This window comes from Pagrus major, chromosome 4 (assembly GCF_040436345.1).
Source record: "Pagrus major chromosome 4, Pma_NU_1.0".
Classification (NCBI taxonomy): Eukaryota; Metazoa; Chordata; class Actinopteri; order Spariformes; family Sparidae; genus Pagrus; species Pagrus major.
The window spans coordinates 32,839,289-32,866,611 of record NC_133218.1 but is presented as its reverse complement, the minus strand read 5'-3'; the positions used below and the strand labels follow the sequence as shown (position 1 = coordinate 32,866,611).

The following is a 27,323-nucleotide window of genomic DNA, read 5'->3' as shown; positions in this document are numbered from 1 at the left end:
TGAGATTCTGTATAATTTGAGTGATTGTGTTTTGGACCCTCATTGCATTGTTAAAAATAGTAAATCCCGCCATCTGGCTCCTAACTAGGCAAGAACAAACTGAAGAAAAGTAGTTGCAAACATTATTCTCCCAAGGTCTGTGTGGAAACAGCGTGCCTGGACCTGAATAATAGACAGATCAGAGAGAATCGATAGCAAACAGGAGGTATTTTAACCCTGGCAATCTTAATTATTCATTCCCACCATGCTGACAATTCCCATAAAATACAGGCTTGATTGCTGGCATCCAAGTTATTTCTTGCTTTCAACATTTTTTATGTGCTATAAATTGTTCATCATCACACATGGGTTAGTAAAAAGCAATGCTAAAAACGAATATTCCCAAGTCTGGTTGTCAATTAGGTGATGATGTAGATGTGTGAATCGCTGCCTGTAATCAGAGTAAAGAATGCCCTCTTGGGTATCATTGGAAGATTACACCTACATAATCTGTGTTGATGTTGATTGCTTTTTCGACCAGCACTGATTACGTGTCAGGTGTCAGATTGAAATTAAAACTAAACGTGCAAAATGAGATTTATATCACCATTTAGATGGGAAATAATCGCCTCTGTGTCACAGTCCAAAATAAGGAAGCATACAGTAAAGGCATCGCCACAAAATTCGGCGCATGTCTCCACAGAATTACAATCAGCTGCACAATTCATATGTTAAGTGTCACTGTAACCTTCCTTGTCTGCTCAGATCTTCCCCTCATGAGCCATTTGGACAGGTGAAGTCAACAAGGGAAATGTGTCAGGTCACTGCATGGAGAGAGAGAGGAGACACTTAATTTTTTTTCGTTCTTTTTTTTTTTGCACTCGTCTCTTTCCCAGAACAGGAAGTGGTGCTAAAATAACGCCGTAGCACAGCCAGAAGCAGAATGTGTCAACAGGAATACAGAAAGGTCCACAGAGGTCTCAGTCACTCTAACGTCACACACAAGGCTCTTCAAAACGTGACTGGACTACGGGCTGGTCATTTGTTAACAAATGCACATTTTCTCCATCAACCAACCTGAAACGTTGAGATAAGTGAAAGTGACATATTTATCTCTGGTCAGTGGGACAATAATCACATCTGTCCAGCGGCAGGAGAAATACATTTGACACTGAAAATGTGCTAAAAGAGGAGAAAAAACTCGAGAACGGTTCTTGGCTGACTAGTGCTGTGTATCCACCTGGAGAGATTATAAATTGATGTTGCAGTGCAGAGGATGGTGAAGCGGGAAGGACAACATTACATTTGTCAGGTGACCAAAAATACATCAAGCATTTCCAGCTGGGTGACATGTGGCACTTAACAGAAAATGCTCTCGGCAGCAGGCTTTTTCCCATTTTCAAAATGTATATGATGTCCAATCAATCAATATAATCTCACCTCGAGATTATCATCACTTTGCCAAGGTTAAACTCAGCTCTCTGCCTAATACATAAAGCTGAATTAAATGACATATCACCAGGAGGGGGGGGGGAACACACGCACATGCCACACAAGGCCTTTGTTTTACAGTTGTGATCACATGCACGCCTACACAAGTGTGCCTGGCGAGGTCACACGGTGCCGTTCAATCATTCCGCCACTATGACAGGCAACCTTCCACCCACCGGCCACGCACATCCTCCCTGGGCTCCCTCCATTAAATAAATTGTGCTGTAATAATCTCTTGGCTCCTAATATTCGTGGATGAGCACAGCAGTCTATTTTGATTACCCCACTTTCAGGCCCAGCCAGAACCATCTGTAATCCCCATGTTTTACCCTCACTAAATTAAAGGAGGAATTATTTAATGGAGACCGAGAGGAATAGAGTGTCATTCATCCTATGTGGTGTCAGAACGCTTTTTTCTCCAACCTTCCCATGCAGATTAGCACTGTAAGACAAGAAGACGTGGTCCGCAAGGGCACGCGCTAACACTCTCCAGCCTGGACTCAATTCATGCATCTTTTATTTCAAAAGATTTTGATCTCATATGGATCTCGCAATCATCATCATTAAGACTTACTGCGCTGGAAAACTGTCAAAAACGATTTCAGTGAGGCTCTTAAAGTGTCAGCTATCGCATCCACAGCACCTCGCCTTGACCTTTGTGTAACTCTCACCCAGACTACGACTCCTGCCACCAGCCGTACGAAGGGGAATCACCCTCGCTGCGGCCGTGTATGTTTCTCCATCTCATTTTTCAATAAATCCACCGATGGCAAGCTAGAGGCCCCACGAGACCCAAACAAATCAATAGCAAAACGTACTCTCAAATCAACCGTAATCAACCTGACTGAAACAGAGAATGCTGTTATTTAATCTGATCCCATACGCTCACGAACACAATACACACAGATACACATGAACACACTCAGGTACAGTAAGAGTAATGCATCTTCAACAGAAAGCCTGAAGCTGGTAGTGGCTGCAAATGCTTGATAAGAACCGTAAAGCTAAGGTGCACAATTTGTGTAATAATATCTCACAATTCATCAAGGGAATAACAACCATGGGATTCATTTCCCCCAGACTTCCTACAAAATACAAGGGCAGTCTAAGAACAGGTAGCTACCATTCTCCTTTTATTCTCATCAAGCACACGATCTTGTTCTTATCATTTTAGTCTTTTGAAGACTGAGATATGCAAATATGCAAAAAGTCAACACAGTTATGCTAATATTGTGAGAAGCTGTCCAAAAAACAATGTTTTTTTTTCTATCCAGACTAATGGAGGACATTCAAAATGCTATGACTCACTTTAGCAACAGAATCAGAAACTGGTTAAATTAATAGGTAACATGAACGCCTTCAGGAACACAGCGCACATTTTCATTTAGTCAACACTTTTCCCAAAACTTACTTCCCTTTAACTATATCACAGCCTTAAAGTGTACATCGGTGACTACATCTGCTCTACTTTTCTTTTAATGTATTCTCTCTGCACAAGAAAAAAATAAAAAATAAAAATAACAGAAGCAAAATTGTAAGATGTCTTTTCAGAGGATTTATTTTTGCCACTGTCTAGGTAAGTGCCTTCTGGGAAACAGAACTGGATGTGCGGGAGGAATAAAAGGCTGCTGAAAAAAGTGGACTTTGCAAGAGGGGATGGGAGGATACGCCTGACTGTTGCAAAGGGATTTAACTGATTGACAGAAACTGCAGGACAGCCGACCCCCCTCTCTGATAGTGTTGGCAACACGGTTCTCAAGGAAGAAGGGGGGGGGGATTAATAGAGCCTTCAGTGCAAAGAAAAAAAAAAAAGTTCTAATGTGCGACATCTTCTTTTCCATCTCTCCAGGGAAATGTAGAAGACTTTCCAACAGATGTGTCCTCCGGGCTCTGAATCACAAGATAATTAAAAGGCACTTGACGATCAGAGGGCTGCATTCTGATATTGTGCCGCATCGTTTGTCTAGAACTTGGCACAATGGGTTTGCATTGATGGGATCCACTCAAAGGGCTCAATGCAAACAGGTAAGAAAAAAAAAGAATCGCCTGGTTTTCATCATACCGAGATCCATTATGTGAGACGAGCATCATTTTGTCAATCAAGCACTGAATAATCTATCATCTTTCTAAGGGTCATAACCCTATGACTTTTAGACAGTCTCTATTTATGACCAAAGACTTGCGGCTTCGAGGGGTCTCAGCACAGCTTATGGTACAGGAAACATAAAGCACAGAGACAAGTAAGCTAGCAGTGTGGCGCAGATGCATCCAGTGAGGAGCAAGGCAGAGAGAGGGGGCAGTAATCTCAGCATCAATTATATCGTTCAACAATCCTATCAAACCCCCACAGATACTTTACAGTCAAGGACAGTAATAATAGTCGTTATTTTAAAAACTTCATACGAATCAGTCATCTTGTAGGAACGTTCATCTCCTTTTTTTGGCAGGGGGGGGTATCTGCACTGTAGATGTCAGTCTCTGGTTAACTGACCACATATGCTCACTGGGAAGACGCTTGTTCAGAATCGAAGGAGGCTGCTCAGGCTTTGGATCTGGAAATGAGGCTGAAGATTGGATTATGATGCCATTTTTAATCCGTCTTTTTCCCTCGCAAGATATTGCTCCTCCCTTGCTTCTTAGCGTTATACAATACTTGACAAGAGGAGATTTTGCTGAATTCCGGCACAGTGATGACTATGTGATTTCTCGTGACACTCTAATTTGAGTTTACAGTGCCAAAGCTTTGATGCAGACATGGGAATAAAACTTTTTAGTCACAGAGACCCTTCTTTTCTCCGGGCCCATTAAAAGGTCCCACTCATGTCGTCGTGTGCTTTAATTACAGCCATCTTGTCCTGTCTCTGATCCTGATTTTGGAGGAAGTATCATGTTGCTCCTTCAGTTCATTAGAAATAAAATAGTGGCTGTAAGTCATCTCAGCATGCTGTGTTAACTAACTGACATAATGTGCTATTTTTTCCACATAGCTTTCAAATATTTCAAGCATTGAAATACTGATAAAAAAGGTGATGTAGATGTTGACTTCCATCATTATCCTTTAATCTACTTGTGAATTAAGACGTTGTTGTCTTGTCTACAGAGAAATATACAAGGATCTTTTTCCCATACAGAGTTAGCCGAAGCACAGGCTCATTTTTTTTTTTTTACTCTCCTGACTGAGTGCCACATCTGCGGTTTTAATTGTAGAGTTGAGTGATTACGTAATCATAGCTTGGAGTGATTGAACCACAAGCAAACTGCTCTCAGATCGCCAAATGTTTAATTATGGTAATAAACAGTATCCCTCCTTAGACCCCGGACAAGTGGTTGGCTAACCTCATTTTTCAGAGCACTTCTCGCTCTGCGCATTCTCATTTATCGTTTTATTTTGGTACATCTCGCTGAGAGAGACACGCATGTGCATCTATTTCAGCGGAGCCCCCCTGTTTCGGCGCCTTGCTCAAAGACACTTCAAAACTGATAGCTGGTGCCAAGTCTCTGACCTTTCGGTATCAGGACAGTCTCCCCAAGCCCCAAATCACCCTTCCTCATGACATTTAACACAGTGAGTAAGAGAGCAGAGGGGGTCAGAGTAAACACAACCAGCTGGGAGGAGTGTAACAAAAATGGCAAACTGTCTAATACATGTCTCACTTGCTGATGATGATCTGCCTAAACTGTGTGTGGATTTTGGAAATACGAATTTGCTAATCAGTGTAGTTTAGTACATCGTTTTTATGCCTAAACAAACTAAATAAACATACTCTCTTTGTTTCCACGACTGAATAAACCGAATAAACAAACTGACCTTAAAAGACGACATAATTTCATACTGTTTTACTTTGTTTATATGTGGCGGACCCTGCCACCTTTCTAGCTTCAAACTGTGTTCTGGGAGACCTCATTTTCCTCTCAGAACAGCTTGTTTATTCAATTATGGAAAACATAAATATTTCTGAGTTTGTATTACTGTCTGATTAATACTGTAAATATCTAAGTTCTGAGTTTGAATTTCTTCTCCAAAACTGCAAAGTGCCCCTTCAACAACATTGTGCTCGAAATACCTGTGACAGGCTTGCACTTGTTTACGGGGTTTTGACTGCGCAGACAAAAGTATTACATGGAGACAGACAGATTCTTAATGCAGAATAAACCAATCACAGACTGGAAAACACTAAACAACAGAGCCGAACACCGGATATGATTGTTCCTGAATTGTTGTTCATACATCTCTCCTCTTTCCTTCTGTCTACCTCTCCCTCACATTCGCACAATTAAAGATACTTTTTCCTGATGGCAAAAGACAGCTGACGTTTGTGTCCATCTTAAAAAAAAAACTAAATTAAACAGACAACATCCAGTGGTGTTAGCCAGCACACTGTCTTATCACTTCTCACAGGATAAAAACAGATAAATGTGTCTGTTAGAGTCTAATTCAAGCCTTTTTCCACTGGATTTGTGAGCAACTCGCACCACAACTCACGTGTCTCTCAGTCAAGTCAGACATCTTGTTCTTGAGGTAGAAAAAGACACTTTTGTGGTAAGTGAATTTCTATATCACATGTCATTACCCCATCACAGCCAATCAAACACCCGGCAGGCTAGACAACATTCAATGTCACAGACAAGGAGAAATACAAGATGTGTAACGAGGACGATCTCGCAATAGATCCTTTTAAAGCCTCCACATCATTTAAATGGTAGGAGATGCATATGTGAACTAAATGTCAAGGCTGCGACAGCTTGTAATGAAACAGTCTTACCTGATTCATTAAACCACAGGAACATGTGATCAATTCAGAATAATGCAATAATGCAAGCTATGAAGTAGGCAAAATAGATGTCTTTGTAAATTTGATTTAATTGGATATGTTAAAGGTAGCAAATTATGTGAGCGCAATACAACCAAAACCATCTCATTGTATCGGGCCGATCTAATAATATCAAGATCACACACATGCTTGTGGTCACTATAGTGTGTATAGTGGGCACAGACTGATGTTTGAGCCACAGTAATACAGTTATGGCATTAAATAATAAGTGTTCACCAGCACTTCTTAGATATTGGTCACCTGATATGCTAAAAAAGTCCATATGCATATGCATGTGTTTGAATTAAACGGTTTTATTTCACCAGTTGTTCAGAGGCATCCTACGATGCTGTTCTAAACGCTCCAAAGCGAGGATGAAGCACCTTATCTGGTCTTAGTCAGCAGTTAAGAGCCTCCATGTGCCCATGAATTAGATGCATATGTCCAATAACAAACTCAAGGGCACTAACAACAGATAGGAATCTGTGGGCCAACAATAGAGTGCTCCTGGACTTTTCTCTGCTCAGTTCTGCAGCTGTAGTTTGTCACTAGATGCAGACAGCCCTATTAAATGCACACATCAAATGTGTTGATCATTTCAAACCTGCCCTAGAGCTTTAACTATTGATCAGAATGGATTCAAATTAAATGACTTAACCCTGTTACTTTTCAAAATATCATGTAGCCACAAAAGGGGAATAAGGAGATCGATGTGGGAGCATTTAAAGAAGATGTGAAGTGAAGTGAAGGCCGCATTACTGTAATCAATGATAATTCATGTCGCCTGTGCACAGGTTTTTCATATAAAGGAGAATAAACCACTGAGGTGCTTCAGTTATGCATCCGTTTGGACAGCATCTGCACAAGAAAGGTAAATTGGCCTGATTAGCACAGGTTGTGTTATCCCATAACACAACACAGGCCTCCTGAGTAATATGTGCATACCCTGAAACTAATGAATATAATTCCTCTGCTGTGTTATGGCACTGAAAAAATCCCTTATTAATCTATGAACTCATTAGCAAATTGTAAGATTTTTATGAGGCATAAAAGGCAATTGATTGCAATTATGACTTCTGTTAAATGTCGTCTTAAAAGTGAAGGGGGTGAAATAAGTGATGAAGGTGCTGTAAGGCTGAAGAAAAACAATGAATGGGCTGCTGGTGGGCTGATGTTTGCCCTAATAAACGATCAACAGAGTGAGAAAAACATCTGGGCCTGTGCGAGGCATCGACGTTATCGTGACGCTTCACTCTGAACCTTTTGTTGTTTGGGGAGCATGTGTGTGAGGTGTCTAAATTTACCTGAAATCACTGTAGGGGTGAATTATCCAAAATCCGGCGGATTTAACCCGCTCTTGTTCTCGTTCCACCGCCTTCTCACTCCCAAACATCCTCAGGGAGAACTTGTTGACCCCGGGTTGAAGCATCGCTCCAAACTGTCTGTGTATGAACCCAGCTTGATATAATCTCTCGTCGTCCGGCAGAATTTGATCAATGCCATCCAACTTTATAAACCCTGACTGCTGGTCTGGGGAATCTTTTTGGCTCCCGCCGCCGCCGCTGCCGCCGCCACCGCTGGCCCCCTGCGCGCCTTGATCCGGCGGCCCATCACCGATGGCTCCGGGGGGGCTCTCCTCGCTCGGGGTGACATCCCCATCGGTGATGAGGCGCCTCTCCTCCGCCGAGTCAGAGTCGTGCACATGCCGACTTGTGATGGACGACAGGCTGCCTCGAAACCTCCGGCAATCTCCATTCGAGCTGGTCTTCATCGGTCTCCCTATGTCCGTCTCCATGATCACAGACTCCCCACTTTTGGTCTCCCCTATGCCTTTGCAGCTTCCCCCAGAGGTCGGCGACGGTGACGGTAGAGGCTTCATCCTAATACTCTTCCTCCGGGTGTCCTTGTCTGCGTCTTCTCCTTCGCCCATTATAGATGCTTTCTGTCCAATGTGCTGTGGCAAACTGTAGAGCCTTTTACGCATGGAGGAGTGCAGCCTGTCCATTATGACATTGAGACACAGTGGAGAAAATGAAATAAATCCAGATTGTTAGGCTGTATTGTAACGATTATTGCCACCAGCCCCGCGCTCCCTATCTGTTTGTGAGTGCGATCAGTCTGGAGCTAATCTGAATCCCTGAAAGCCTGCTACACATGACATGGACCGCCGTGGCTCCACTGAAACAGATGAGAGACACTCTTTTTCATAATTAGACTACCTGACAGTTTGCATATGTCCTCACACGCAGCCTGGGCGGTCCGCTTGGCCACTGCGTCCCCGATGAGCATCTTTGTGCCGTTCCGACATTGTGCGCAAAAGTGGAAAAAACTGCTTGAAAGTCACCTTAGCGTGACATGTGAGGGACGTGCCGACGGACCGTGATACGGAGACGAGGGAAAGGTCATGCACGACAAAGGATGCGCTTTTCACCAGATGTCTTGCCAGCTGCCATCAAACAACGCGACACAATCATGCAAAAATACAGTAGAGCATGCCAGGGACCGCTGACATCACTGATCCATAGTCATGGTGCGTTTTGGCGAATTGTGAATATTCATGATGATGCTGATCTATTGGGTTGCCATAGGAGCGAGAACTGCAAATAAGCTCAGCCCACCTTGTTTAAAGGGGAATGCTCTTCCCATTCTTAAAACGCTCTCCTGTGCTCCCAAGTTAAGGCTACAGGTAGGCGATGCAAACCCATTGTTCAGCCCCCACGGTGGGCTTCACTCGGAAGGATCCAGGTAGCCCATTTGCCATGCCTATTACAGTTTGAGCCACTGCGTAATTTGCGCACACAGATACAGTTGAGGCTCGTCAATAATTTGGCAAAAGGTGTTTTATCAAGCAGGCTGGTTTCTCAAATGACAATAAATACGAATACTTACATTAAAATATTATTTGTCCAATTACTGATTTCTATTTCCCAATGTATCCTTACGGTGCTACGATACTGTTAGTATGAATAAATAAATATACTTTGAAATATTTTCTTTCTGTCTAGGCAGTTAACAAACAAGACATATTGTCATGGGAATAATGAAAGGTAGATGTACGATTTTATATTTAAACCCTGACTGCAAATGTTTTGTGTGATCTGTTTCCTTCACTCTATCTGAGCTATGAATCATATGTACAAAATTGTGCAATTTTTTTGAATGAATGCTTTGTCTGTGGAGTTGAAGGCAAACTAAATCCAGAGGGCATTTTGCTAACGTGAAAAGAGTTGAAAGTAGATCAAATTTAAGGGGTATATTTTTCTGTACTTGATTTGCATAATGTCATGTTGACTCCCCTTTTAAAATTAAATTAATTAGATTAGATTATTAGATTATAGCTGCAGTTGCAAATGCATCAGCCCAGTTCCCAGAATAAAATGTTGGCATGTTACACGTCTGAAAACCCCGGACAGGTTCAAATTTGTATGTGTCATACACACCATGTCAACATTTCTAAAATGTGTCTCATGTCACGTTCACATTACGTGTGTATTCGCTGACTTCCGTGTCAAGAGGTTGATGGGATGGTGGTGGAGTTACAGGTAGGGGAATCGTGCCAAGCCAGCGACGGTGTTTCATCATTTGTAAGCGTGAAACTGCTGCAAACTTTTCAGCTGTGTTAGTGGCACGAGAACCAGGAGAACCGAAACGTGATGTTTTCCTAACGCTAACCACGTGGTTTTTGTGTCTCGTCCTAACCAAAGTGTAACTAAATCATAACTTAAGTTTTGTCACAAAATGAACCTAAAGAAATGTAAAACTGCAACATAAAGAAATGTAGTTTAAACATATCGGTGGTTAGCAGAAATGCATATAGGCAAAATGTATTCTGACATTTGTCAGCTAGTTACAATTTCAAGGAAGAGAGATGAACAAAAAAGTACTGAGGGAGTGCAAAACACAGCTTTGAGCAGCAAAAGTACAATTTGAGGCAATTTGCTCTTGTGATAACGTAGTACACCAAGCCTGCCTTATGTAGCGGTCAGAAAAAGTCAATTAGACCCTGGGCAATATGTTGGTCAGGCATATAAATATTGATATTGGTACTGATATTGGATCATTACAGATATACTGTAGTACGTAACAATAAGGCAAACCACAGAAATGCCAAAGACATTTCTAAGGTCATTTAGAAACATCCATCTATTCACCCATTAGCTGAACTTGCTTACCTGCTGCGAGAGGCTGGAGCCAATCTCAGCTGACATTGAGAGGCGGGGTACACCCCGGGCAGGTTGGCAGTCAATCACAAGTCTGACACGTAGTGACATTTACAAACAGTGATTACATTAAGGTTTGTCAATCAGAGAGCACTGACAAGTTGATTTCTGACAGTAAAATGCCACGCTTGGTGACTATCTTGGTCAAAATTCTTTGGAAGAAAAAAAATAACAAGAAAAATACATTTTAAAAGGTATAATTTCAGATTTTAGTTATGTGTTGTGTTCATGTTAAGAAAAAATGGCATACAGGCTACTTATTGTTACTGGATTTTTAAAACAGATATCAGATTTGATATTGGTATCTGCCTCAGAAATCTAGTATTAGTCACGGCCCAAAAATAAAACCTGATGGCGAGCCACAGACCAAAAGCAAACACCTATTGTACTTCAGTTTTACGATACAAAAATAGTACTAGGAAGAAAGTTCCCTTAATTAACTGACTTCCTGCCCAAACTGTCACTCTGCCATCATGCTCAGATAATAAATAATTCATAATTAAGGAGCATTTTTAAAACACAAAATGGCATAAACCAATATATATTTTAATTTCATACGTTATTTTTTGTTTTGTTTCAAAAGAAACATCTGACGGGCAAAACTGAACCTTATGGCTGGCTGTATTTGCCCTGCAGGCCCCACTTTGGTCAGCCTGGCGTTAAACAGTGCCGTCGTTAAAAAGTGTCTGAAGTGGAACACTTCAGAGCACTTCGTGTTAAAATAACAAATTATTTGAAATTATCTATTAATTATTTGATTAAACATTTAATCCAGTATTTTTTAACCTCAAAATAAGCTACATTTTTGAGAGATTTCAGATGTTAAATTGGTGCCAGGGGTCATTTACAAGACTTATCAAGAACATGTGGTAATTGTTGCGCATGCCCTTTTCAGACCTGTACATTTAAGACAAAGAGAGAGAGGCCCATGTTAGTAACTACCATTACACCATTACCATACACATTATTAAAAATAAAGGCTGTGTATGTTCTCTTCCCATGCTTTACATCCCTTTGGTCGCAGTGCTAAACTGTCTGACATGCTATCAGTGTTTCCCTCCTCACACTGAACCTGCCTGAACTTTTATCCAGTAAGAATTTTTAACGCATTACAAAATTCTGACAGCAATGTTCAGGGATAATATCGCTAAGAGTTGTTAAAGTTGAGTGGTCACAATTTTAATTTATTCACTTGTGTTTTGTTTGCCATCCATTTTCATGCCATCTTTAGTCGTGTGTCCTACCTGTGCTGCACTGTGTCTCTCTCATTAGCCATGTCAGTAGCTGGATCTGGGGGGGGGGGGGGGGGGGGAATACAGTGGAGAGATCAGACTGGATGTTGAGAAGCAAACCCATCTGAGCCGGACACGAGGGACATCTGTAGCGCTGTACCATTTCATTGGTCATATCAATATAATGGCTGATGTTGAAGCTTGATGATAGCTAACAGGAAATCACAGAATGTAAGATGCCAAAATAGGTTTGAATTTATTTTAGAAACAGTGTTTCTTTACATACATTGTCCATCAGATAGGGTGAGTTGAACTTTAAAATATCCCACTCAGTATATTGTATGTCTGCATCACATAAAAAATAAATTCTGAGGGATCTGCACAAATATTGTTATGTGTTTGCAGCATGTTATGTTACTGGTGGTCTTTTCATTATTGACTACATTGCAGACACAAGCAACACAGTCGTTGTAGTTCTAGAGAGTCAACTTAAAAAAGACAACCAGGACATTTAACAAAGACTCCTCCATCCAGCTGGAAACAAAATATTCAGTTGGTTCTCACACTCTTAAAATAAAACAAAGATGGCATTTTCAAAAGAAAATGAACCTCATACTAAAACATTTTTGGTGATTTGTCATAATATATGGAGTCAATTTGAGCAGCATTTTGACATAGACATACTTCATACAAGCTAGGATAAAATAAACAACCATACATGCGGCCTGAAGAAGCATCATTTCTGTTTTCCTACATGAACCAGCCATTATATGACTTTCTTAAAGTAACAGCTTCAAAATCATTTTGGTGGTACAGTGTCTTGAAATAGGGTGAATGGTGTCTCTATCACTTGTTTCTGCACTACGTAACTTCAGTGAGAGGGTAAGATCACGCGTTACATACATGTTCACTTGAAGATACAAGTTTTTAAGACATAAAATTGATTTGATGGATGCATTTTTTCTGTCCCTAGCCTTTACACAAAAATTACACCTGAAAAACACTTGAGACTTATTTTCATATTTCATAATAAAACATTTTATATGAACAATTACTGCTTGTTTGGCCATCAATTTGGCAATATCAGTTACTTAACAGTCCAAGCACCACAGAACTAAGGAAAGTGACATATTTTGAGTTCAAAACCATGTTTTTCTACCATTTATAATGCAATCAAGTATACAAAACTATTAAATACATGTTAGAAATGACATAAAAAAAATAAAATTCCAAAGAAATATTATAAAATATGTAATGAAAGTAACCGTCCCCTGGAGCCGCGTCACTGGTGCTACTCTAAGTCTATTATTTTGAAATAAAAATCACATAGATGAAATCACTAATCCTTCTTTGACCTATTTCCTGGAGATCAATGAAGAAAAGGAAGTGGTTAAGCCCACTGTGTCTTTTCAGTTATAAGACAATTTTCACATGTATCTCAGGATTTCATATGAAGATTTTAGTTGACCTTACTGGTTTGTACTTTATTAGTGTTATTACAGTAAAAGAGAAGAATACAAATGGATTAAATTACATGATTTAGTGAGTTTTACATGAATGACAGCAGGTGGTTTGATGCCCTGTAGCGGCCATTTTGTAAAATGCATTTTTCATGTCACTAGTGTCACTTTCCTTAAAAGAGAAAAAAAGAGCCATTAAGCTTTTAATGTATGTGTATTCATAGAGTCGTCGAGTCAGAACATCAATTTTGTTTGATTAATTTCTTGTTATATTGAAAAATACACTCGATACATACATATTTATAGTAGTATTTGGCCTCCATTACATGCCTGTACTGTCAAAATGCATTTAAACAGGCTGTATGTGCTTTTTTAAATCTCACATAAACGTACTTAAAAGTCATATAGGGCTGCATACCGTATTATCCATACAATAGTGATTGTTTTTTCCCCTCACTTTGGATATTTTAAGTTTTACACCTACTCTGCTTTCTCTGCAGCACCACTTTGAGTCCAGTATCCGACCAGTACCGACCACAGTCGGCTCCACGGGCTACCTCACGTCCAGAGCATCCCGAGGCTAGCAGGTGTACTAAGTGTTGGTTATCAACAACAAAAACTTTGCCAAAGTTACTGGAAATGGCCACCAACCTGATATGGAAGTTAAAACGCTTTGGGCGTTTCGTCCCAGGCTCCGGAGAGACAGCAGGGCTGCGCTGGAAGGTAACCGGCGTTTAATACTTCGTACTTGAGCTGTGTGTATCATGCTAGCTAGCTACGGTTAGCTAGTTTTCCTACTAAGCTAACGTTAGCTTAAGTTAGCAGCTATTTAGTTGCTCAGTCTGCCCTTAGTCTGAATTAACTAGCTAAGTTGTGTTGGCTCTTTATACCATTACTGTGTACATAATATGAATTATATCGCTAAAATTGTATTTTGGACCTACCATGACCTATTAGCGAGGCTAAGTACTGACTCAGTTTCTGACCCTCATGTATCTTAACCTTAACCTTAACGCGGGTCAGGACACCTCAGTTTGGAAAGGCTGGATCAGATAGTCTAGTTAGCAAAACTCCAAAAATCTTAGAGAATATACTTGTGTGAGAAGTCCACTGTAGATGTGGGAAAAGTCGTTTGCTAGTTTTGATGCTCTCCACATTGATTTTCACAACCATTTGGCTTATAATGTGATGAAAAAGCTGTGTGATGATATGGAAAACCTGAATTCAGTCATACTGATATTGATTATTATGATAATCAAGGAAATCATGGTACTGTAGTCAACTAAAGTCTGCTGATAAATTGATTTTATTGATAGAAAGTTATACATACACTGTAGGCACAACCACAATTGGATTGCATTCATTTAAAATAAGTCTGTAGTTAAAATCAATTAGGTTTGCTCACCCAAATTATCACTGGTTGAGTACAAAGGTAAAAAAAAGCACAGATTATAAATATCGGTTAATCTGTCTTCTTCTGTGTATTCTTGAGTAATCAGTCAATAACTATTACATTTCAAACACGAGAAAACCCATCTAGTATCTAAAAAATACTTATTTTGTCTGAGCTACTGTTAGAAAACGTAGAGGTATTCAATTAGCTACGATATAAAGATTAATAAAGTCGCTTTTACTGCTTACAGTTTTAATTTGAGAGGCTGTGAAAAATAATTTCGAGCCTTTCCAGTTAATGCTGGAGAGGATTCATGTTGACTGATAAGACCTTTTGTTGGAAGCTTTACTCTCAAGTAAAACAGTTCTGCAGTGACTCCCAGCACTGATTTAAATTCACACGGAAGTTGAAAACAAAATACTTAAATGCACTTCAGGACACAAAACAGATCGCTAGAAATAGACAGAAATAATTGGCAGATTAATCAGATCAGTGTGAAAGGGATAAATATCTGTGAAATATCAGTAGCAGCAAACAAGTCCAACATATTCAACTGTAGGTCATAAATAAGATCAGTACAAGAATTTTAATTTTAGACCGTCTGTACTGAGCTGCATTCTGCATGTGCTTTGGGAATCCAGAGATAAAATTGTTAGTTTTTAGAATAAAATGTATATATCATTAGTTGCTTGATGGATTAGCTGATTAGCTGGCCTTTATTACAGCAGACACTTTGACCTGACAAAGTAGGAAAAGCACAGGTGTTACTAATACCAATAACGATGGCTCTATTCTATTCAAGTGTCCCAGTGAGCCATGACAGCGTGACAGTAAGCCAACATGCACCCATCACCAATCATTGATTTTATTATTTACACCTGTGCTTGACCTGTTGTGACATATCAGGATGTGTTTGGTGACAAAGGCCTGCAGTAATAAGATAGCTTGTTATTTTTTGCTATTTCAGACTATTTGATAATTTCTTGTTGGTAATTGACAGTTTTAGTTACTGTTGTGTGCTGTATAAAATTGAAGGGTTGCTTGTAGATTTGTGGTTTTGTCTTTCATTAACTGAATCAGACTCTAGGTGGCAAGCTGGAGCTGTATGTTTAGTGTGAAGACAGGGATGCATGGCTGTGAAACCAGAACCTACCTACATTATACAGTATACTGTGTGACAACTCTGAGAATTAAAATAAGAAAGAAAAAACCCTCGAATATAGATCCAACATTAGTTGATCAGGAAAAGCGAGTAAATCACTACAACTTTGCACTGGCCAATATTCTCCTCTCTTCACCAGATATTTGAGGCAACTGGCAAGAAACCGGAAATTGTCCTCACATTTGTGGATTCTGGATACCTGCTGGTAATGCAAGGACAGAAAAGCTTGGTAAGAAGGCTGTGTGGCTATACTGACAGTTTAAGTTTTGTGTTGTTTTGTTTTTACGTGAATTGTCTCTTATGATATCCACACAACAGGTTAATATCGAGCTTTACTTTCCAGATCCTGGTACACACTGTATGCTTAGATGCTTAGGGTAAGGTGGTGAAAAGGCTTATTTTTAAGTAACCTATTTCTTTACATCTTCCATAAATTTGATTAATGTCAATCAAATTCATATTCACTGTCTTCCAATTGAATTGTTTGAATTTAGACTCCCACCCTTAGGACAAAAATATCTCTATTTTGGGCGTCCATGTAATATGTATTCTGATAGATTAGTGATTATAGATTGACAAAATGAAAATACTTCCCTACCCTTCAGCTTTAGGGTTGCAAGGTGATGAGATTTTCATAGTATGATCTCAGAGAATATCACAGTTTCATGGTAACACGATGTCATGCTATAGGGAATTACATAAATGTTATTTTGACTAATTTGATTATTAGTAAGAATAATCCTAAAAGTAATTGAAACAGTAGGGGTTTTTATCTCACGAAATATTATGTCCTGACAGACATGACACTTGATAAAAACATGAAATTATATATGTATAGTTTATATATTTATATTTATAACACTAAAATGGTAGAATATTGTACCGTATATAAGCAAATGTACATGTATGACTGTCAGGTTTCATACCACTGTATACCTTGAAAAAGATATATTGCTGCATCCCTAGTCTCCTTCAAGATAGACTTTAATCTCATATATCCAGAGAAATGATAAGTTTAACCATCAGTAATACTGTGGAGTAGATAATTTCATTTTGATTTTCACACAGACTTGCTAGTCATAAGACCTTGTCATTTCGACTTTAGACTGTAGCAGGTGTGCAAGTGAAACTGTTGCATATGTGTTGCAGTGTACTTGTACTTGAAGCTCCGTCATTCAAAAAAATAATTGTGGCTACAGGGGAATGTCTTGAAATCATTTAATTCTGCAGCTGCAATAATCATTCTCTGACCCTAGTAATCTGCAGTACACCACGGTTATTACTGGTTGTCCTCTCTCATGTGGAGGAAACATTGAATATGGATTATATTAATTATTAGTAAGGCTGCTCCAGCCTTACATTACTGTGTTGCCACTTTCTCCAAAATTTGACATGCATCATGTCCGACAACATTGTATCCTTTGTTTTCAGTTCTATGTATTGTTTTTTACCTGTTACTCTTTGTGAATACAACAAAACAATAATTATTTATTATTCATTATTTTAATATGACGACTGTATGAGCAGTATGCAGTGTAATTTTTCAATTAAACCTTTCATAAAATGGCCAAATAAAAAGTGCACCATTCTCTCAGCAGATATTCTGGGATGTAAATCTGTAACAGGAATCTGCTTTCCAGATAAAAGGCTTCGATTAGGGCCGTATGAAATATTCTGCTGAAGAGCTTGACATTTCTGCTCAAATCCTGAGGGATTTGACTGGATTGTTTTGGCAAGGCCAAATGCCCCTCAGAACTTTTTGTGTACTGGTTCAAAATAAGTGAAAGAATATTACTGGGAAATGTTTTGTGGTTCAGGCTCACATAAAGCTTAGATTCACTTCAAGCTTGATTCAGTGTTTGTGGTGGTCAGTGTGAATTTACATGCCTTGATTCAGTTTCTATTTTATATGCCTCTTAGAGCATGGACTTGACATTTGTTGTTCTGTTGTGAGTTGGTTTGGTGCCAGCCCTGTGACATGTACATCTTAATTCCTCAAGTGGGCCAGTACCAGCTGTGGACGATCAGGGCAAGGAATTGCTAAAGTCACCTTTGTGTTAAACCATTTTTTTAAAGCAGGTAACCATTATCTAGGTGTGTCAGACTACTGCAAATCTGGTGAAGCATGCAAGATAGAAAAGGTAGATCATGAATTTGGGGGCCTTAGCAGTTATTGTGGCCTTTGGACCAAAAAAGTGAACTTTCTGCCCTGCAGACAACAGAAATTTGAGGGACTACTCAGTGTCTCATTAATGGAGTTCTGGCAGGTGACACAGCTATCTTGCTGCGCCAGGGTGCCGAGCCAGACAGATATTCAGGTCAGACTGCAGAGAGCTTTCACCGAGGATGATGGACTGGTCCATTATAGATTGGTGCAGTGAATGCTCAGGAACTTTCAATACAGAGAGCTCAGGCCTATAGGCTACATGATAAGCTCTGAAGGAAACTTTTGGAATTGGTTTTTAAACAATACTGACATTTTCTGTACCAGAGAGCAAATTATTGTGGAGCTTCTGTGCTCTCCTTAAAATATGGATAATCTAGGCTTAACAGGCAACACCTGACAAAATAAAATCAGTCTTCTGTGGTTGTATATATTACGTTCATTCACGCGGAACATGCAGCAGATGGTGATGATTTAAAGGAAAAACCAACATAATGTGATTTAGTTAAGTGTTGCCCCACTATGAGCCAGCTCAACTCAGATTTCCTTTAATTAATTGCATTACAGTTGATCACCTGAGTGAAAATGAATGTCCAATAATGTGTTCTGTATGTAATAAAGCTTTTGAATATCCTACAAAAATCACAAGCCTGTTTTAATGATATATTTACTTATATATGTATCAGTAAATATATGTATTTATATATTTACTTTATCTTCACAATTACAGTGTAAATTTCCACCAATTTCCAGCAATAGATGACTTGCTCCATTATTCCCTGGTGCAGTGCCATTTTTCTAAGGAAAACCCTGGTTTTCCTTAGCAACCCTGTACCTATGCTGTTATTTACCAAGTCAAAACAAACACATGTGTAAAGCACATTTAATAAAACAGACTGATCACAATATTAAGCTATTGTTGTTTGATTCCGTGTGTACAAAGCTTATCATGAACCTCAAGGCTGAGGTTAACTGAGTAAACAGAGACCCCTGCAGACAGTTTAGGGAAACTCTTTTTTCAGCTTGATAGAAATACTCTCCTTTGTACATTAATTTTATCCAGTAATTTGAATGAGATGAGTGATTAAGTGGAAATCAATTTGCTTTTGTTTGGTGTAGTACAAAATCATTTGATTTTACGTTCTTAAAAAATGTTTTTTGTATATGTTTGGATGAACCAGTTTTCTGTCCTGGCTACTGAAGACATTTATCCTCTTGTCTTTTCTCAGGACACAATCTCTTTGCTCTGCGGTGCTGATGCACTCAAAGTACAACAGAAATCTGATAACCTGATGTTTCGAATTACTCTGGAGGTGAGCCGTGAGATGCATTGCAATCCCACAATTAGCAGTGTTTTCTCGAGGTCTGTCTTAATACCTTAATTCCCTTGCAAGATCAAGATCATTGTATATGTCACACTATAACAAACTAAAAGGAGAAACTAAAACTACTGTGCTGTGATGAACAGCCTCCTTATAATGTAATTATTATCTAGATAATTTGCTTTTAATGTTAATGTTCAACAGTAGCCAGAACATCAAATTCACCAGTCTCCTCCTCTTTGCATACCAAACCCTATTTTTAACTAAAGGAGATGCTGATTTCACAAATGCAACATTTAAAAGTTTGTTTTCATTGGTACAGTTTAGATTGACAGATACCGATTGAATGCATTTGTGGATTTCCGCAGGGAGAGGGCCGCATAATAAGGATGCAGTTTGATGGAAGTAGCAGGGCAGAGGCTATAAAGGAGTGTTCGAGTGCTGTGGAAAAACTGATGGAGTACATGCCTGTCACCACTCAGGATGACGCCCCGCCGCCCCCTAATCAGTCCCCTGCTGAGGTCTCAGCACCAGTGTTACAGGTTGGCCACGTTACAATTCAGTAAACACAATTTCTGTAATGTAATCACAACACACTGATCAGATGTTTGTAGGTTTGAAATGTGTTGCCCATAGAAATCCCCCAAAGCAGACAAATGACGTAAGTGGTAACTCAAAGCTGTGAGAGTCTGGTTTGTGTCTGTACACAGTCAAAGAGCTACTGTTTTTTTTTCCTTCTGGCATAGTTTGGTAGAAATGAAACATTAATCTCCTATGCCACCATATATTATACAGCCCTTTGTGCATTTAAACATTTTGTTTAGAGTTATATAAATGCCATAATTGAAGTTGTCATATAGTCATTACTCATTGCTTAATCAACAGTCTTATAACAATGCTTTGATGAACAGTGGCCATATTATCCTCACTAGATGGTGCTATTTACAGCATTGTCTTATTCTTAGCTGTGACACAACACCTACAGTAGATGGACTCATGAGTATATACTGCATATGAGTCGTTAGCCAATTGCAGTGCACTACATGGTGTAGAATACAATACGTCCCATCCCAAACACTCATACACGGAAGTAGAATTACTGAATACATCAGATCAAAGTGGCATACCCTTTAAACCAGTTACAAGATGAGTTTTTAATATCACAGACAAGTTGTTGATAATGAAAACAGAATTTTTGTCCTAAAGCCAACAACAATGATATTACATGCCGTCAAAACATTCGACCAGTTGGAATTCACGATCTAAGAATGACACACTGTAGGGATGAGTTTGTCAGAGCTGTATCACTCAATTCTGCTTCATTTCAGTTGTGACCTTTCATTTATTTTCAAACTTGAAAACACTCAGAGCATATGGTTAATTAGAAATTAGTTTCTGAGTAAAACTGCCATCTGGCTTACTACAATTACGACACTAAGGACTGAGAAAGGCTGGACTCTGCCATGGGTTGAATGTGACCTTTAGCGAACAGACACTGAAGGAGTTCACAGTGAAGATGAAAGGGCTTTGAGGGGTGGATACTGTTCAATTAGTAATGGAGCCATTGATTGGTCTCTTAACCCTGCGGTGTCATGCCGGGTCGCTCAAATCTTTTTTCTTCTTTTGTGCGTAACCCTGTTCCAGGAGACTGGGCAGGAAAACGCTGCGGGAGTTGAGCCTGAAGTTATCCAGGGATCATTGTCCATCAAGCGTCTCGCCCAGGTATTGATCTTTAAAAAGTCAGAGCTAACAACTAATAGAATTCAACATCCGCTGTGCAACATATTCATTGTAATTTTTTTCTAAATTTAACTTAAGAATCACAGTGTTTGCATTGATTTTCACAAGGCGTAGGATGCTCAGATTAGCTTCCTTAAATTATGAATGCTAACATAGGCTTCTACATTAACTGGTACCTCAGTTCAGTTTAAGTTTGAAAAAGTATTTGTTGGACCTTCCACAGCACTTCTTGGGAGAGACCGCCTTGGCTTTGCCTCAAGTATATCGTCACGGTTGTTTGGCACAAGGTGACTTGGGGCCCATCCTGCGTATTTGTCTGCTGGATCCCAGCTTTCCTGCATTTGTTGAGAAGGTGGAGGGGGAGCTTAGGAAACTGCTTGAAGAGTGAAGAATCTCAACAACAGCTGAAGGCAGAGAGGTCAAGTCAGCGCGGCGTGTTTTTTCTTATACAGTTTGTGTAGGCAGTGCCTGGTGGTGGTGTTGGTGGAGTGTTTGTTGCTGTGCTTCCAATGTTGTTTAAATGTTGCAAAACATTCGTTGTTATGGTATATGGCTTGAAGATGCTTTGAGTTGTACTGAATTTGGGTGGTTAGATAAAGAAGTTGCAAAAGCCAAAAACATTCATTTTCAAACTTTTTATTCAGAAAAGAAATGTTGGTCTCACTCATATGTTAGATCGTGGCTATATACTCTGGTCCCTCTATTCCCACCTTAATGCAGGTCCATTTCCACCTCAACACACATGGATACATTGTATTGAAACAGGAGTCATGCAGCTACAGCAGTGAATTTTGCTATGCCAGCTTCCAAGTGATCCCACAATGTTAAAGCTTCACTGAGTAAAACAAACTGCCCTCCATATATCTATTTAAGAATACATATTGCATAGGATTATAGCCATGCTATACAGTTAAAGAGAGAAAAATAAAAAATAAAAATCAAAAACTGAAATTGGGAAATATAAAAAAAATATTTTTTACAGATTTCCTATCATTTGAACACTCATACTTCAACATATACAAGACACCTAAGTTACTCTGGAAAGAAAATAAAAATAATACACGTATCATTTTTGTTTAGATAGTTAAACACACAGTAGTCATTTTCTGTAATCACTCTCATTTAAATTTGAATACTGCCAGTCATTGAAGCCCTTGCTTCACAATAAAAGATCTCTTAAAAGTGGACATCTTGTCACAAAATCAAACATAGTTAAATGACCATGATATGCTGTACAAATCTTCAAGAATAAAACTAATTATATATATATATATATATATATATATATATATATATATATATATATATATATATGATAAGGATGACTCCATAAAAAACATAGGTCATTTTAGATGCAAAAAAAGCCACACGAGGGATAACAACAGAAAATGTATATTCTGAGTATCCTATTGCGTTATTATCTTGCATGCATTGTACATGATATGTAATACAAAAGGGATCACCTCATTTGAGGATATGGTAAAATTAATAAAGGAGACACCAACAGCACATTAAAAATGTGTACACCTTTATGGTGGTTTTAGTCATTATTCATCATCCTGAAATCTCCACGTAAGACTGAATAAGGCATGCTTAAGACAGCCATTATGTTCTTTTTGTTGCCAGTGTTATGCTGATATTGTTTCTCATAAAATGAGACAAGATATGCTTTTTTCAAAACTGCCCGGAGCTCTATCCACCTCTGACACCGTCATGTAGTCACAAAAACGCAGTTTAGCCATCTCATCTGTGAAGAGAAAATCAAGAGAAGGCGTGACTATGGATAATCCTCACAGTGAGTTCTATATTTAGCCCCCTCCCCCTCCAACAGTGTCTTACTTGAGTAAATTTCTTATTTTGTATTCCTCTGGCGAATGTTTTTGTCCTTGTGGTTGTTTGTTGAATTTGTTTTCCTAGGAAAGAAGCAGTAATGATTTAGTGACCTAAAGGTAACTCCAATTCAAATCACAGTCCCCAGCTTTTCTGTATGAATTATATGTGTAGCAAAAGCATACTTACATTTGTCCAACTGGTTCATCATCTTTGGCATGAGAAGAGAGAGCAGGGCAGAAACAGAACACAGAAGACAAATATAAGATAAAAAGACAATACCTGTGTTGCATGTTTCAGCACATTTACTGCAAATTATTTGTACTTTACTTTGCTGACAGTTTTCACATTTTTCATTTTTCCCTGGCAGCCATTAGTGTATCTATTAGATAGAAAGGTTAGCAAATCTTTCAGTGAACATTATTATTGTGCGATGATGCAGCTGAAAGCACAGATTGCCTTGAATACTGGTGTGGTAGTCGTGTTCTAGTGGGAAGCTCTGACATCACACACATGGGAGTGAGCTGCTGAACAGCTTTGTATGCGCAAGCTTTGTGTCTGATACACAGACTTTGAAGGAAAAAACTCAGCAAACACAGGAGTGTGAATTTACCAGCTTCTTGCTCTATAAAGGTTTTTAGACTCTAAAGGCTGCCGAAGGCTCCTTGGAAGGTGGTTGAACCCATTCAGATAAACAACTGTATGTTTGTGGAAAATGGTCAGCAGTGACATATTTGTAGTAGAAGGGCTGAAATGTGAAAACAAACTGTGGTATAATCTCTTAAAAAAAACACATCTTTAACGCCAGGGATTGTAAACTTAACCTCACATGCCATGTGAATCTCAGGGGGTTCCTGTTCATTTCAGACTGAGCATATGTGTAGGAGGCTTACAGATGGCTCACTTAAAGCCATCTTTTAATTACACTCAGCAATTTCATAGTGATTTTGTAAAAGAGCCTGGTACATGAGTGTGATATTGTGACTGACTTGGCTTCAAAAAATGATTCTCTTCAAAGCTTTCTCTCTTCAAAGCTTTCACTCAGCATCTAGAGGTTATATCAGTTCCCTGCAGTACACAGTGCTTATTATCTCTGTTCAGCGCTCATTCCATTCAGATCGACACATTTTAAGTAATAATTTTCTCAGTGTGACCACATATAAGAATGTCATTCTTTCTCATCATACAGCAGTGCAATAAAAACATACATTACAATGTAGGAGTAAGAAACACTACAGGAAAAGGACATGGTGAATAATAGTGGATATTGTTGCACTGAGTGACAAGTTAGTTCAAAAGCCCCACAGCCTTGGGGTAGACATGGTGGTTGGTGTTTGGCATACAGATGAAAATGTGTCAACAGGTAAGTAACCAGTCACAGTGAGATATATTCCATGCAGCTTTAAGTCGGAGATAAGCAGCATTAGCAGCATTCCATGGTATTAATATGGAGCAGATTATGACAGTTATAATGTTAGACAAAAAAACATGGTTCTGTGATCACTTAGAAGAGGAACATCTGTCAGCATCTCCCACCGTTTTCACACCTCATGTTTACACCACAAAAGCTATGTTTACTATAATGGCTTTGCAAGCACAAAACAAACAACAGACGGTTACTGTGTGAGATTGACAGTTGAAGATTGTTAATAATCACTATAGCATACAAATCTGATTGCATCGGTTATACTGTAGTTTTTATGTAACATCCAAAAAAATACAGTATGTGGGTGGTAGGTTTTTAAGCTTAAAAATTCATCTTTTACATAAAGAGAGCTGTTATTTTGCAAATCATCACACAGCAAAATCTGCAATTTTAGCAGCTGGGTTTTTGAAACATGATAGAAATGTCAGCCTCTGCCTCAGAGCCCTTGCCTGTGAAGTATGAAAGTGTTCAAACACAGCTAAGCCATCAAGAGACCAGAATTCATAATGCAGGCAGACAGGGGCCAAAACCTCCGGGAATACGGGATGCTAAAAGGAGATTTTAGAGAGGCTGTGCCTCGTGAGCAGGGAGTCCTCATTCCTGATTTGAATGGCATAAACATGACAAATATAATCCACCTTAATCGCTTCATTTTTCCGGTAGATGAAACCAAACTAGAGGCCATGCACAGAGCTTACTTGAGCTGCCTGGTTTCTCTACTGTATGTGTGTGTGTGCTTATATTTGAAGCAAGTATTGCAGTAAAGCGTTTGTTTATTCTAATTATCACGTAATAAACAATTTTAACAGGTCGCAAATGAATAGTGTTATATATGATCAACTGATTTAATTCAAATTACTGAAAATTATATTTTATATATTCCATTATTGATTATAGATAGATTGAGATATCAATGCTTAAAGACAGTTAACCATCAAAGTGTATTATTGGTTCAGTAAGATTGACAAGATTGTAAAAAAATCTGACCCTCATCCCTTGATGTCTCCCTCCAAAGCCACTCCTCCAAAACACAAAAACGCGCACTGCTAACTACAAGCTCTCTTAGCTTAGTGTTAATTTTGGCAGCTATTTTAGATTTAGTCTTAGTCTTAAGATGAAAATGATTATAAGTTTTAATCACATTTTAGTCATTTTCACCCTTTATAGTTTTAGTCTAGTTCTAGTTTTAGTTGATGCAAACTCAAAACGTTTAAGTCAAGTTTTAGTGAAAGAAAAGTCATACATTTTAGTCAACTTTTAGTCAGAATGTGTTCTCCTTTAAAACTCGTAGGCTTATAAGCCTCTGCATAATCAGAAGCTTCGTGTTTGTCAAACATGCCAGACAGTTTGAGGCTGCTGTGTAGGTTGTACTTACAAATACTACCATGAAAGCCACACTACTGCTGAAACAATTAGTCGATTAACATTCCTGTCTGGCCTCAGAGCTAAGAAATCCTACATAACGCTGGCTCTATCATTTAAGAAACAGCACTTTGAGTAGATAGTAACTCCAGTGCCATTTTCAGAGGCTTTTTCTTGTAAAGACAAGCGAAAACTGATCAGGCATAATAACAGGCTGCGTGTCCAAATTTATACAGTACATAAATTAACTTGCAGGTTATAAACGTTACTACATCGACAAAAGATGCACATTTAGACACATTTCCCCATTTGTTTTACTCGAACAACAGGATTGAAAACCTGAAAAGAGAAACTGGCTTCCAGCCAGGCTGAGCCACCGTGGTTTGAGAGCATATTTGCCAAAGTTAATGCAACTGATTGACCAGTAACAGTAAGTTGTTTGTATGATTTCTACTTAATCTATAGCCACAGGTTGTCTCTTAGCCTTCCTTCCCTGCAGTGTGTTTTCCTTTTTGCCAAATTATAAATAAAGTGAGTCCATTCCGTTTTCCCTACCGACTGGCTGTTGGTTTAGGACACCATTACCTGGGTCTCTGCACATGTCAGTCAATGACAGGGATGTATTTATTATATTTTTACACTTGCACTTTCTCTGCTATACTTGCACGACTAGCTTGCGTAGCTTTAGCGATATATCTGCCGGCCGAGGCTTGTGGAAGATTCTGATCATACGCAGCGCACGCAAGCAGGCCGCTAGACTAGCAGATAGGCAGTCAAAACATTTTATACAATGCTAATGAAATAATTGGATAGACCTATTAGTGGCATGCAACAGCCACATGTATCCTTTTTTTTCTAAGAAAATTTGATATATTGATTGTTTCAGGATTTTAAAGGATTTTCTACAAATATAACAAAAAAGGCTTCTACAACAACTTAACAACCCGAAGCTTTAAATGATTAATACATTTTCTTTGTCACCTTACCCCTTATTGTGAGATTGCTAAAAGTGTGGATAAAACGTATAATGCAGAGTTAAGAGGAAAAGACGGAAGACAGAAACAGCACCACATCTAATGAACACCTCAAGATATTGAAGCCTAAAACAGGTTTATCTGCTTAATATTCCTTACACATTTGACTGAGTAAATCTTATTTTGTTTGTAAGTAAATGAAAAGCAGGATGTACCCTGAAGCTCTATTTGTTTAGTTCGTAATAGACTGTGGCGTGCAACGGTTTCCCTTTTGGAGTGATTCATATTAGTGAGGCGACTGTTGTGGTTTGTGTTCATGTTTTATTCCAAAATGAAAAGGAGATGAAGCCACATGAGTAGAGGTCGGACAGAAGCTCTGGTGACTGGAAGTGCCGGAGGCTTTTTAGACATTAGGATCTTGTCACATTCTTATCATTTGATTTTGACTGCCTCTGAAAGCTTGGGCCATTAGCCCACTACACAACTACACGATACTAAAAATAAGAAAGTTGAAATAAATGTAAACTAAGTCAACAAAGGGACAGGAGATTTGAGAAATAAGTAAATTAATACTTTCTTTATTTGGCTTTATGTGCGAAGTTCGGATGTTCTCCCCATGTGCGGGAGTGGGTTAATTGGCTACCCTAAAATTGCCCATAGGTGACAATGTGAATGGGTATTTATCCAGGGTGTAGCCCATTGTTCACTCCATGTCAGCTGGGAGCGGCTGCTTTGGTTGAAACCTCAGTTGGCTACC

At 39.0% G+C, this 27,323-nt stretch overlaps 3 protein-coding genes across 5 annotated transcripts in view; 1 reads left to right on the top strand and 2 right to left on the bottom strand.

Annotated features, from left to right (window-relative positions):
- Positions 1-13,730, bottom strand: part of hcn4 (hyperpolarization activated cyclic nucleotide-gated potassium channel 4) — a 76,582-nt gene extending 62,852 nt beyond the window's left edge. Inside the window, exon 1 of one of the 2 annotated variants that reach the window (XM_073464598.1) lies at positions 13,678-13,730. Coding sequence is in view for 1 of the 2 variants with exons in the window: in XM_073464597.1 (XP_073320698.1) it covers positions 7,586-8,286 (701 nt within the window). In the remaining variant the exon portion in view is untranslated. Of the gene's footprint in view, positions 1-7,585; positions 8,287-13,677 lie in introns of those variants that run through there. The other variant, XM_073464597.1, reaches the window with a different exon arrangement.
- On the top strand, positions 13,715-21,571 carry rec114 (REC114 meiotic recombination protein). The gene is made up of 6 exons (XM_073464602.1): positions 13,715-13,916; positions 15,888-15,977; positions 19,142-19,225; positions 19,603-19,776; positions 20,879-20,956; positions 21,198-21,571. The coding sequence occupies exons 1-6, from the start codon at positions 13,833-13,835 to the stop codon at positions 21,360-21,362; spliced, it is 675 nt and encodes a 224-aa protein (XP_073320703.1). The 5' UTR covers positions 13,715-13,832; the 3' UTR covers positions 21,363-21,571.
- A 23-nt stretch (positions 21,572-21,594) lies between these two features.
- Positions 21,595-27,323, bottom strand: part of LOC140994811 (neuroplastin-like) — a 28,664-nt gene continuing 22,935 nt past the window's right edge. For both annotated transcript variants that reach the window (XM_073464601.1, XM_073464600.1), the window contains 3 exons: positions 22,994-23,015; positions 22,814-22,887; positions 21,595-22,721 (listed from right to left, as the gene is read on the bottom strand). In XM_073464601.1, the coding sequence (XP_073320702.1) occupies positions 22,827-22,887; positions 22,994-23,015 (83 nt within the window). In that variant the 3' untranslated portion in view covers positions 21,595-22,721; positions 22,814-22,826. The remainder of the gene's footprint in view (positions 22,722-22,813; positions 22,888-22,993; positions 23,016-27,323) is intronic.

Excerpts from the sequence above, each read along its gene's own strand:
- rec114 (XM_073464602.1), top strand. The coding sequence starts at position 13,833 with ATGGCCACCAACCTGATATGGAAGTTAAAACGCTTTGGGCGTTTCGTC. Across the intron at positions 19,777-20,878 it reads TCTCAGCACCAGTGTTACAG|GAGACTGGGCAGGAAAACGC; the intron begins GTTGGCCACGTT and ends ACCCTGTTCCAG. Across the intron at positions 20,957-21,197 it reads CCATCAAGCGTCTCGCCCAG|CACTTCTTGGGAGAGACCGC; the intron begins GTATTGATCTTT and ends GACCTTCCACAG.